We start from the raw sequence: 12,588 nt of genomic DNA, 5'->3' as shown, positions 1-12,588 counted from the left end.
ACAACTCCAAGACAAAAGGGGACAGGACACACTTGTCCCACGACGGGGACTATAAGGGGTTATCAAGTCCAGCCCCCTGCACTGAGGCAAGACCAAGTTTCATTGTGAGCAAAAATGTATTGGCATGAAATTTTGGTGCTCAGCTCAGCCGGGAATTGAAAATAAGTTTTAGGGCAAGGTGTTTAAACTTTTTCAGTGAGTGAACAAAACCTTATTAGGAAGATCAGTGAGAGAGGCAGTGGGATCCAGTGGATAGGCTTCTCAATTAGGACACAGGAAACCTGGGTTCTCTTCCTGGCTCTGCCACTGAGCTGATGTGTGACCTTGGGCAAATCGTTTAATCTCTCTGAGCCTCTGTTTCCCCTTCCCTGCATCTGCCTTGCCTATTTGAACTGTAAGCTCTCCCGAGCTGGGGCTCTTACTGTGTCTGTGCAGCACCTAACACACTCAGGCCCCAATTTCAGTTGGGGGCTCTAGGTTCAACATAGAATCATAGAAGATTAGGGTTGGAAGAGACCTCAGGAGGTCATCTAGTCCAATCCCCTGCTCAAAGCAGGGCCAACAACTAAATCATCCCAGCCAGGGCTTTGTCAAGCCAGGCCTTAAAAACCTCTAGGGATGGGGATTCCACCACTTGCCTTAGTAACCCAGGAATATCAATAATGATAATACGTCTTGTGGGCCATCTCTCCTCTCATTTGTGATCACATAACACCACTGCTTTATCAGCAATTGCTAAACATGGAAAAGAACTATTACGAAATCACACAATGTGTTTCTAGCTGTCCTCCATGTGATTTCGCAGCTGGAAACAAGCAGGAGGAGGAGCCCCATGTAATCAGACAGCTTTCCTCAAGTCACCAAAAAATGCTGAGAATCACTGGTTCAGGGCTACTATGAAATTACCGACATGGGGCCCGGTGCTACAATGACTAACTAGTATAGAGATTACCATGAAGTGTAGCCCCTTGAGGGCACATTTGAAATGACCGCCAGCAACCAACAGACTCCTAGCAACTTGAAAAGCAAAACACTTTCAGTGAAACTTATTCAGAGATGTAGTGGCTTCTCAGAGTGAGTGGGCTGCTGTCCATCTGCTCTGCCTTCCCAGTGGAAAATCAAATCCTAAACGCTGTTTAGATCTATACTACTTGGGATAAATATAAACAGCCTTCAGATTCCAATTCTGCTGCGCTGGACATGGACAATCCACATCACTTTTCCAGAAAGGCAAATAGTAACATGAGTAAAAGATGAAGCATAGTCCATGGGAAAAGCTGGCATTACCCAACGCCAGCACAGAGAATATCCATTTTAACACTGGTTCTCTGTCTTTGCGTCTGCTTCTTAATAAAAATTGACTGTTGTCATCACATCTAGCATGCCAAAGGACAGGGGAAGTATGCTCAGGCAGTGAACAATGATCTTCCCTTCCTCCTGGCACTTGATTTATTTTTACGTTCGTGTCAGCCTTGTCTATATGCCAATTTATAACTCTGTTGACTCCGCTACCCTCAGACTCATCATTCACACATTAGAGGGCTAAAATTCTTCAGAGATGATTCAGGCTATAAATTTGAAACATCTTATTTCTCACCTTTCTGGTATTTCTTATGCACATTTGGAAAAAAAAAGTGGTTTGGGGGATGAATGAAATAATGAGGTATGGATTTCTGTCCTTTCCTGTTTTTGAGGTTACCTAAGAAATTTGGTCTGGTTTCCACAGGAGACAGAGACCTATATTCCTTGAAATGTGGGTATTATGTCTGTGATAAATCCCTAAGGACAACCGTAAGACACAACTGAGGGTCAGTTGTCTTAAACCACTCACTAGATATAGCTGTCTGCTATAACTCCACCTTTTGAGATGTACTACTCTGTTTCTACAATGGTTTTGCAACATTTTCCCATAACAATTGGTTAATCTGCCTTGGCCCATGTGATCACGACCCATACCTATACAGCTAGTACTTTCTTCAGCCAGTCTGATTTCTGTTGATGAGAGCGGATAACCAAAGCTCATTCAAGGCAATAGGAAGACTCTCCTTGACTTCAGTGGGCTTTGGATCAGGCCCATAGAGAAACTGATCGCACTCTCAGGGCAACCTCTGTGAAACAGAAGGTGGAGAGTGGGTGCAGAGAAGCTCTCCCTTAGCGGGATCAGGCACAGTGCTGGATGTGTGAGGCCAAGAGAGGTACCTATTACAATCACATGCTCTAGATATCCTAGCTCCCTTTGTAGAGGTTACTATCCTTGCACTATGGAGAGCAAGCCTCCTTGCTTGCATGGGGCCTCGGACAAAATCCATACCCAGCAAACAAAGGCCCTGGTTCCGTGCAATGGAACGTCCCTCCATTGACTTCAGTGGGAGCTGGATCAGTCCCACAGAACAAAGACCAAGACTGTGACTAGGCCTTCTAGCCCTTTCCAATGGGTCCTTCTTGTGCCCTACTCCCTCACTCCTGCCCCTGTGACCCTCACAGACCTAGTCACAATCTGGCCCACAATGTTAATTTTACAATTCAGGATTAAGGGACAACAGGTGTGGGGGTAGGGATTACGCAGCAATAGGCGGATGCCTATGACTCCTTAACTGTATAGCTCTCACCAGACAAACTTCTGACCAAAGTTTCCTTGAAAAATAACCCAAATCCAGATCCACAGGTTGAGATGTGACCTACCTCCTAGTAGGGGGAGAGAACGAGAGGTTTTTGTATTCATTTATTTGATCGTAACAGGAAACACTAGAGTGAATAAATGACCAATAAAGAATAAATAAACCTGCCAGGCTGATAAAAGAAAACCAACTCCATACCCAGCAAACAAAGGCCCTGGTTGTTGGCTTCACTTCAACATTAGTTAACTCACAACTGTTGTATCATCTGACTCCACCACCATGTTTAAACAGGAGAAGCACCTCACTACAATCCCACTGGACCATTCACCTAAGTGAATGCTCACCGATTACAGTAAGAGTTGAACAACTGGCCTCTCAGTCTACAAGCTGGGCTAGATTGAGAATTAATTCACTCCCCTCAGCAAGGGCTGGTGACTATGTTGCATCAACCTGGGGTAGCTCTAGGGACTGTATGTCTCAGAGACATCCCTATAAATAACAATTCTTCCCTCACTTTCTTCTTGCTCCAGAGGGCAGTGGCCACTTACAGCAATAAATGATGACATCTCCTCCTAGATCAGCTATGCTAGCCAGTGAGTTGGGCAGGGAGAGCCCACACTCCCTCTAGTCCCTGCTCACCCGCTCCAGGGATGGACTCATTGAGAATGCAGCACCTGCTCATTCTTCTGCACCTGAATCTCAAGTCTGACAAACCTATATAGGGTGGTAAGGGAGGGACGGGGGATCTGCTTATACCCCATTGTGGGATTGTAATACGAGACCAATCTGGCCCTGATGCCTTGTTAAATAAGCAAGCTGTGTTCATGTGTGATAGACAATCCTTGTCATTTCTTTATCAAAACAGGATACATTGCACACCTGCTGATGTGCTACTCTTCATTCTTACAGAGTTCAGCTGTTTTTGTCCCAGCTTCATCACAGCATGACACAAACTTCTGCAGCATCTGTGCAGTGCACTCACCTCGACAAAGATGAAACATGGGATGATGGAATAACTTCGCTGGGTGTTGTTTCCTAAAGCCATTTCTCATCACACCTCTTGGGAAAGCACTATCCAAAACTTTACCAGGCTGAAAGAGAGACAAATATGTACAGTAAGTTACATTTGACTGAACGTTCTTCACTTAATACAGCCTGGAGAATATCACGGCAAGCTCATGTAGCAAGCAGAGAAGAAGAGGAACAGAATATTAAGCGCTAGATTGTAGTTTTACAGCCTGTCCAGTGTCTTGCTGCATAGTCCCTGGAGCAGCCTGGGAGGTGAGAGTGTGACTCAGAGAGAGCTCACCAGGTATAGGGTGTTGCAGATTACATCTCCCATTGAGCAAGGAGGAAGCAGGATCAAAATCTCAATCACAATTTGATCCTTTCTCTGCTTCTGGACCAGTGCAACCATGCACTGCTCCTTAACTCAGAGCAGATTGCAAGATCACAATCCAGTGCAGAAGTGATTGTATTCCTGAGTCATAAATGGTTTAAATCAATTATGTTTTATGCTAAATAAATAGTGAAATTGTACTTTAAAATAAGATGGGTTTACAGTGGTCTGAAAGCCACTCTGTGGATCATCAAAAGATTTATCTGAGCAAATATGTCCAATTTAACATGCCAGGACAGCTTGCCCAGGCAAAACTATTGACTTCAGTGGGAGTAAGCACCACACAATCGGTGGTGAAGAACTGGGCCCTTTCTGCAAAGTACTTTTGGCCCAATGTTAAACCACAAAACCCCTTCCTGCTAAGCATTACTTTGAGATGCTGACTATTGTAATTTTAATTGAACATAACCTGGTAACAATCTGCATTGAGATGTTTGATCTCTTCACTGTACACAATGTATGGAGAAAAGAACTCTAATGGGAGACTTAACTGGTCTTAAGTGCAAAGAGAGACTTAAAATGGCTTTAGAGATCAGCATTATGCAGTGGTATAAACCAAAGGAAAAAAAACAGTCGCCAGAGAGCTGCCCAGTACCCTACCACACACACTCACACAGGACAATGCAAGGGAAATTAGAGGAATGGAAACTCTAACCACATTAAGAAATAGCCAGGGTGCGATGGGACACAATCCCATTCTTAGCACTCTGAACCCAAAACTCTTCCATTTGAATTCCAAGTTACTGGGGCACTGTGGGTTTTGCCAAGGCACGTACGGGAGTAAGGGCTGGTTTAAGTAGCATCAATTCTTGGCAAATTTTCATAGGATGATGCCACTTCACTTGCACAGAGACTTGCTCCACATGGCCTGACTCCTTTGAGGGGAGGATGGTAAGGCACTGGGATGGGGAGTTGATATCATTGTTGCTCCTATGAACTCCTAACTAAAGCAGGATGAAATGTTTTGACTAAAACTTTTTCCAGCAAACAATGCAGATTCAATAATGCTGAAAAAGTTCATGCATTCACATCAATTTCACCAAACCGATTCAGTAAAAAAAAAACCCATCAAAACATTTCAATTTTTCAAATCAAAACATTTCAATTTTTCTATTTAATATAACTTTGTTTTGCAATTTCGTTTAATTTTACGGTGTTTTTTTTTAAAGTACAATAATGCCCCAAATCAAAATGAAACATGTTGTTTGATCCAAAACAATTTTATTTTTCAGTTTGTCAGAAAATTTCATTTTTAGTTTGAGCTGCAACAATTTTATTTTCTCATTTTATTTTTTGGAATTGTCAGCAAACAAACTAAACAAAAAAATCCATATTTCACCTAGCTCTGCTCCTAACTGGGCAGGCGTGCATGAGTTATTTCTGTTCTAAATGGCTTTGGGGATTGTTTGATGGGATGACAGGTTAAGGAAGCATTCTTACTGAATTACAAGAATTGTGTGCATCATTACTACTGAAATCCTGTCAGCACCTTTCTAGCAATGACCATGTTTAAGGATGGCATTAATACTGTTTCTCTGGCCAGTGCAGCCAGAACATAGTAATAACTGGATTTTGCAAATCCAGTGCCCTATGACTTAACGCCTTGCCTTCGAGTCCATAGGTATACTACGGAAAACAGTAAGGAGTTGGGTGTTTTAAACGGAAGTAGTGTGCTGTGAGACATTTAATTAGGTTCAGAAGAATTTAGATCATGTGTGTTAAGAAACTGAATAGATTATAGCAAGGAAGCTGAAGGTCCTTTGTAGCACCACTGCTCTGCCTAATTGAATGCCGCGGCCCTTGCAATGATGTCAGAAATATGTCATGTTTATGATTGTTCTTGCAAACTTACTGTTCACCATCAAGTATCAGAGGGGTAGTTGTGTTAGTCTGGATCTGTAAAAGCAGCAAAGAGTCCTGTGGCACCTTATAGACTAACAGACGTATTGGAGCATGAGCTTTCGTGGGTGAATACATCCCCATGTGACATGCATCCACCGAAGTGGGTATTCACCCACGAAAGCTCATGCTCCAATACGTCTGTTAATCTATAAGGTGCCACAGGACTCTTTGCTGTTCACCATCAGTGAGTTTGTTACTACAATAATTTGCCTATGGAAAAGAAATGCATTTTATGGGCCAGATTCTCTCGTGCATTCTGGATTGATGTTGTTCTGGAAGCTCAAAGAGACAAGAAAGCAGCCAATCTGAGAATTCCCTCCCTATGGGAGACCTCTCAGCTAGCACAGAGCTGGCATAGCCAGCCCTTTCGCCACTCCTCCACATTTGGCTCTGACGAAGCGGGCAGGACAGTGGTAAGGTGGGTTATGGCTGAAATATGCTGTACTCAATCTGTCCCCAGATGACATATGATCCTTTGGAGGCCGTTGCCAGCTAGCATAGGCCGCTCCAGCCTATGCTGTGATCAGAGATGGCACAGATCAGCCCAGGGAATCAGGGAGCCAAAACTAGATATTGGCACACAGAGAATTTGGGCCTATATCTATGCATCTGTCTTCCTCTTGAGGAAAGCTTCTCTGTTCAAACGATAGCAGATATCTTTCATTACCATCTAGTGTCACCATCTCCATTTTTATCATCATTTTGTCCTGATTGATAACTAGGAAAAACTTGTTAATATACCACTAATTCTGACCTTTTAATCCAGGAGTGTGAACACTGCAATGTGAGGCAACTGTCAGACCTACAGGAAGGGAATATTAATATTACCCGAGCACCGGCATTATGTGAGGTGCTTCTACTCTTTAAACAAGGTAGCGTAGTTGAATAATACAAAGGTTGTGAATTAATTAGCATTAGTTAGTTCTCATTTTGCCTAATTCCCCTCACATACATTTTCAGAAAGCCCTTCAACTGCAGTGTGGGAGGTTATTGTCTAGCATCTCCTGGGAAAACAAGCAGAGCCATGGAATATATATATATATGAGCAAACTGAACACTAACTAAAAGGCAGTCAGAGAAGAGAGAACGACGAAGGCAAACACCTCAGGCTGAAAAGGTTTTATTACCACAGGGATCTGTCATGGCGGGGCAGGGGAGGGGGAGAGGAAGTCAAGGAGGAAAGAAGAGAAAATTCTAATAAATGGAACACTGCAGGTTATGTCCAGCAGAAGGATTGTTAAAAGGCACAGTCAAGTGTTTTCTCAAGCCTTTTACTTTAACACATGGCATAGCACGAGAGACTTGGCTGTAAGGAAAGACTACAAGAGCTGATCTGGTAGATTTCTGGAGTAGCAGATAAAATAAGAGCTGATGGCTGCTATCAAATCCCCACTCACTCTTCTGCAGACTAAATAAGACCAGTTCCCTCAGCCTCTCCTCATAAGTCATGTGCTCCAGCCCCCTAATCATTTTGAAGAGCGAATACTATTGTTCACATATTCAAGGTGAAATTCACCACTATGTAAAGGGCCATCGCAAGAGACACCCTAAACACCAACCAAGACCCCAAATTATAAACACTCCCCCAAGCAGAGTTTTGACCCCAAAAGGGGAGATGTGACAGAGACTCCAGGACTTCACTATTGCCATGGGTTTTACATAGAATCATAGAATATCAGGGTTGGAAGGGAGCTTGGAAGGTTTTTTAGTCCAACCCCCTGCTCAAAGCAGGATCAATCCCCAGACAGATTTTTACCCCAGGTCCCTAAATGGCCCCCTCAAGGATTGAACTCACAACTGTGGGTTTAGCAGGCCAATGCTCAAACCACTGAGCTATCCCTGCCCCCAAGGTGTTCAGGTGTGGCAGGTGTTCAGGCACTACAGGGATGGTCAGCCATATATATCACATTAGATTAGATTACATGCACCTTTTATGTGCACGTCATCACATGGGGTGACTTTCACCCCCAAAGAACAGCCATAGCAAATAAAAAGCGGTACAAACATGGCGGAAGTGAAGAACCACGTGGAAGTCAAAGTATCGTTCACAAGGGCTGTTTTGTTGTATTCACTCAGCTCTGGTTTTTAAGTGTCATCATGGATGGGCAGGTTCATGTTGTGAGGTGCTTACATCCCTGCCAAATTGTTTAGCATGTTACTAACTCAACGTTGCCTGGAGTGACAATTCTTAAAACGCAGCATGAAAATCAGTAAAATCACAGGGGTGAAGCTGCCTTACCATCTAACTGATACAGCTGCTGTCTTCTTTTGTGATGGAATTATCAGTGCATGGTAGAGGAGAGGGACACAGATTACAGGATTCATTAAGAAATACTTTAAAATATCAGGCACTTTTTGTAAATACCACCACCAAATTTATCGTACACAATTAATGGAGCTGATTCTGCTTCTAACTTCCAATTAACTAAAAAGCCAATTATTCCAGCTCTCCTTTCATCCCTTCCAATTTTAGAAATTAATCTAATTGAAATAGTCGTGCGTGTTCTTGGGCGGAAAAGGGGGACTATTTTTGGCCTCTATCCAATCACCTGAAGATGCTTCATCTTAATTTAGATTGATTAATGGGCCATGCAGGTTCTTCTGAAACCAATGGGAAATGCAAGTACTCATTTCTTTATATCCAATAAGTTTAAAGCTCCATTTATTTTTGAAGCCACTTGCAACAAAGGAATGGCAGGTGTGGTCAGCAGTTAGGGCATAATTTGTAGGAGAAGGGGACTCTGAATTCTAGGAATAAATGGCAAAACTGGTCTAAGGAAATTACAGTAGTTTACAGTAATTTTAGGGACCGGTCCTGCAACAGACTGCACCCATGCACAGTTAATTATTTTGGGACATTCAGGTCTCACTGGCTTCCAGATCAAATTTGTTCAGTTTGCAAGTAAAGTGATGTTTTTTCTAAGTGGCATGCCTGCAGATTCATGCTGGAACTTGAATGTCAAGCGCATTATCTGTCTGTCTTCTGGAACATGGCCATTGTACAGATTCTACAAGTTTTGCCCTCAATTACATTTGTACAATTCCACTATTTTTTGTAAGTTTGCTGTGGGCAACTGGAAGCCTGAGCATTACAGGCACATTTTTAAAATGTATTAAACAAAGAATGAGAAGAAACAAGGTGGCCCCACCAAGAGTCGCTTTAAGGTGCCTCTGTATACAGTACTCCCACCTACGTACACATTTCCATGCAAGGCAGAATTATGGGATTTTGTTGAGTTTTCCTTCTATTCTAGTTGGACTGTTTCAGTGAGATGCAGCTCATGTTCACAGGACATTCAGTGAACACAAGCGTTCATAGTACATCCAGCCCAGGCCATTTCCACAGCATGGATTTCTGTATGGGATCCGTTTGCGCATGCGTTGGGTTTCTCTTTCTTCCGTTTGCGCATGCGTTGGGTTTCTCTTTCTTCCCCAGCATATGCCCCACCAGTAGTCAGCTCTGCACAGTTCAGTATACGTCTGAGAGCAATTGTTTATAGAATTACACTGAGCCACATTCTCTTTCCCCGTTTCAGACACTTTGTGTCGCTCTGGTTCTGTGAAGTGCTCACAATCTAGCCCTACCTGGCCAGCGGAGAATTCCCTAGTGTAGCATAAAGCCAGTGTAGCTGGCTCCTACACCATCTGCTCCCCTCACCCCGGTATACGGAGTACGAGGAGGTGCAATGGGGTGAGGCAAAGTACTCCTGCACACCCCCGATTCTCAACTGGCTGGCATAAGTTAGAGCCACGTCCATAGGCTGTTCTGATTTATACTGGAGTCTGGGAAACTTGAGAATCAGGGAACTGTGATGGGATCCCTGACTTCCCTCTGTACAGAGCAGATCTTCACACATGTCTCTCTCAATCCAAAGGGGCCCAAGGGGATGTGATTCTGAACAACTCCCGAGACAGATGCGGAGATCTCGTTGCAATTTTTCTTTCATGGTCTGGAACCCCAGTGCTTTCAGGAGTGAGACTCTACAGTGTCAAGATATAAAGATACGGAGGGTCATTTGGACATCAAGACAAGAGTTTTCTCCAGGATCTAGGAATAATTTTAGAACTCCCTTCTCCACCGCAGGAAAAACAGCGGGGAAGCCAATCAGATGGGACAGACATTGGCCGTCAGTCAGAATATGAATGCTACCTTGGAGGCTTTACATTCAAAATTAGGCAGGCCTCCCTCTGTGGTACATAATAAGCAGAGGGAAAGAGACTCTGAGGACAAAACACTTATTGATTTGAGCAGGCAGTCTGGAACAGAGGGAGCAAAACTGAGCAACCCATTGAGTACAAGCTCCACTATTATTTAAAAAAATAAACAATGACATGACCCCACTGCAACAGTTGACATTCGGGCTCGGGAGCATACTTTGTGTTAGCATCTCAGTGCTCTGACATTCTCAGACTCACCCAGGCAAGGAGTAGCTCCCATGCATCACTCAAATGAACAGTGCCACATGGATAATTCCAGGCACAGTAAAATCAATTCCAAACCCGTAACTTCCTGTGCTGTGCATCCACCCACCCCAAATTAATTGTGACAGGAGAATCCTTCAGGAGTCCCTTCACATTCGAGAGAACAAGGACCACCCAAAAGATGCAGATCTAAATAACATACCAAGATTCTGAGTCAAATCCAGAAAAACTTTTTTGGTTTGCAGCACAGAGCTCAAAGATTCAGAGTTTCCCCTCAAAGATCAATGGCAAGCAAGGCAGATGGACATCAACATCCCAAACAAACAGCTCTTCAAGGACCCAGACAAAGAAACTAGTGGCTTTTCATTCCACACTGGAAAATATGATCCACTTTGAACTGCAGCCGCATATCACATGGGAGATGTGCCTACCTCCTCCATTAATGGAGACTGAGACATAAGCCTATGTGTGATTGCAGAAACAGCCTTCAAACCGTGGAACACCTCATTAACCAATGTCCCAAACGATCATATCCTCCTGACGGTATGTCTGCCATCCACTCTGCTTTACCTGAAGCAGTAAATTGGATCACCAATCTAGACCTGGACCGCTAACATTGCTTTTTTAAAGCTACACAAAGGAGGAAGAAGCAGCTAGGCAGGGAGTTGGGAGAGACACGGTGGCATTTCAGCTGTTTGCAGAGAAAGACATTTATTTGAGTTTAGTACCAACCTACTTCTGTCTGGCTTGGTCAATACAATCTGCCTCCTCCTCCTCAAAGCTCGCTTGATCTTGATTTTCAGTATGAGTACAGACCGGGAAAGCAGGGCCTCGCGATCCTTCTGACTTTTTGGGTTTGAAGCAGGAGGTGTCAGAAGAGCAAGGACAGGACACAAATGTAGCTCCTGCACTCAGGGCAGTGCAGGCCCTGTGCCCTCCTACCAGCCTCTGTGTTACAAACCACCCCCAAAGAGAGGAGATGGAGGCCAAGACATGACCCTGCTTCCCCTCACTCCCTGCACGGGTCCATGGAGTTGCCCGGGGGAGCAAGTGTAACCCATACTGGCAGAGTGTGAGCATCTGTCCCCCTCTAGTGGCTGGTCCACAGCAGTGGTTAATCAGTCTGTTCCAGCATCTAGCTAACAACCCTTACACTTTAACTCAGGGGAGAGAGGCTCATGCTTTTAGTGCTGCCTGTCACAGGTTCGTTCTCCACGGATAACCGTAGCAGGGTGGTTTCACAAAGTGGAGGATTGTAAGAGATTGTGCAGCATACATATGCATTCCCTCTTGGAGCTCCCTCTGGGGGAGGAGGGGTGCAGCTCTGCACCGTGTCCTACACACACCTGGGTGTTAATCACATAGTCTGAGCCTTCCAAAGCTTAAAATCCACCATCTATGTTATCCCTCATGTTTGCTTCCTAACAGAGGAAAAAAGAGCAAATGTCAGTGTGATGGCCACCATCTTGGATAACACACTGGGAACCAAAACATGAGCTAAAGCTCTCTAGTTTGAGCTGTGATTGACTCCTCCACAGCCACAAATCAGGCACAGGAGGGGACCAGTAACATATATTCACCGGTGGTTCCTCCTAGCGCTATAAAAAAAAACGAGAAATGACAAGTCAAATATCTGTTCTCTTCTGCCAGAAGGGGATGTCTGTGGAGATACCTCAACTCCTCTCACAACTGGATGTACAAAAAGTACTCACCCAGAATGCAGCTATCACAAAAGCAGTAAGGGTGGGGTTTTCCAAAGCACTGAGTGCTGGCCTAACTCTCTTGCCACTGAAGTCGATGGTAAATCTCCCATGGGGAGCAGAGTTAGGCCAAAGCTGAGTGCTTTCACAATTCTCAGCTGGCTCAAATCTCAACCCATGTACAGGTTGGGTTTTTTTCTTAACCTACACACACTGATAGCGTAGGTAGTTCTCCCTCCCGCCCACCAAATATCCTGGCATGGTAAGAAAGAAATTCCACAAGGACTTTGACAACGAGCCAGATGATGAAATAAGTTAGTATGAGTCTGATCCTCTGGAGCTATCTCCACAACAATATCAACTGGCATAAGGGAGTGCCACGATGAGCAATACAATGATCATTGGGACTGGAGGGATTCATAAGGAGACATTAAAAGAGCTAAATATATCTAACTTGCCTAAGCAATGACTAAAGGGGACATGCTAATAGTTTACATGGATCTGGAGACTGAAAACAGGACAGGCCTGGTTTTCCGTTGACTTGAAT

General features: G+C 44.1%; 1 protein-coding gene across 1 annotated transcript in view; it reads right to left on the bottom strand.

Moving 5' to 3' along the window:
• PLPPR1 (phospholipid phosphatase related 1) overlaps positions 1-12,588 on the bottom strand; it is a 195,752-nt gene that overhangs the window by 115,543 nt on the left and 67,621 nt on the right. Inside the window, exon 2 of the mRNA XM_045022157.1 lies at positions 3,601-3,709. Coding sequence (XP_044878092.1) covers positions 3,601-3,663 — 63 coding nt within the window. The 5' untranslated portion in view covers positions 3,664-3,709. The remainder of the gene's footprint in view (positions 1-3,600; positions 3,710-12,588) is intronic.

The sequence above is a fragment of the Mauremys mutica genome, chromosome 6, assembly GCF_020497125.1.
Source record: "Mauremys mutica isolate MM-2020 ecotype Southern chromosome 6, ASM2049712v1, whole genome shotgun sequence".
NCBI classification, from domain to species: domain Eukaryota; kingdom Metazoa; phylum Chordata; order Testudines; family Geoemydidae; genus Mauremys; species Mauremys mutica.
Note: the sequence above shows the minus strand (reverse complement) of the source record. Positions and strands in the feature narration are given on the sequence as shown.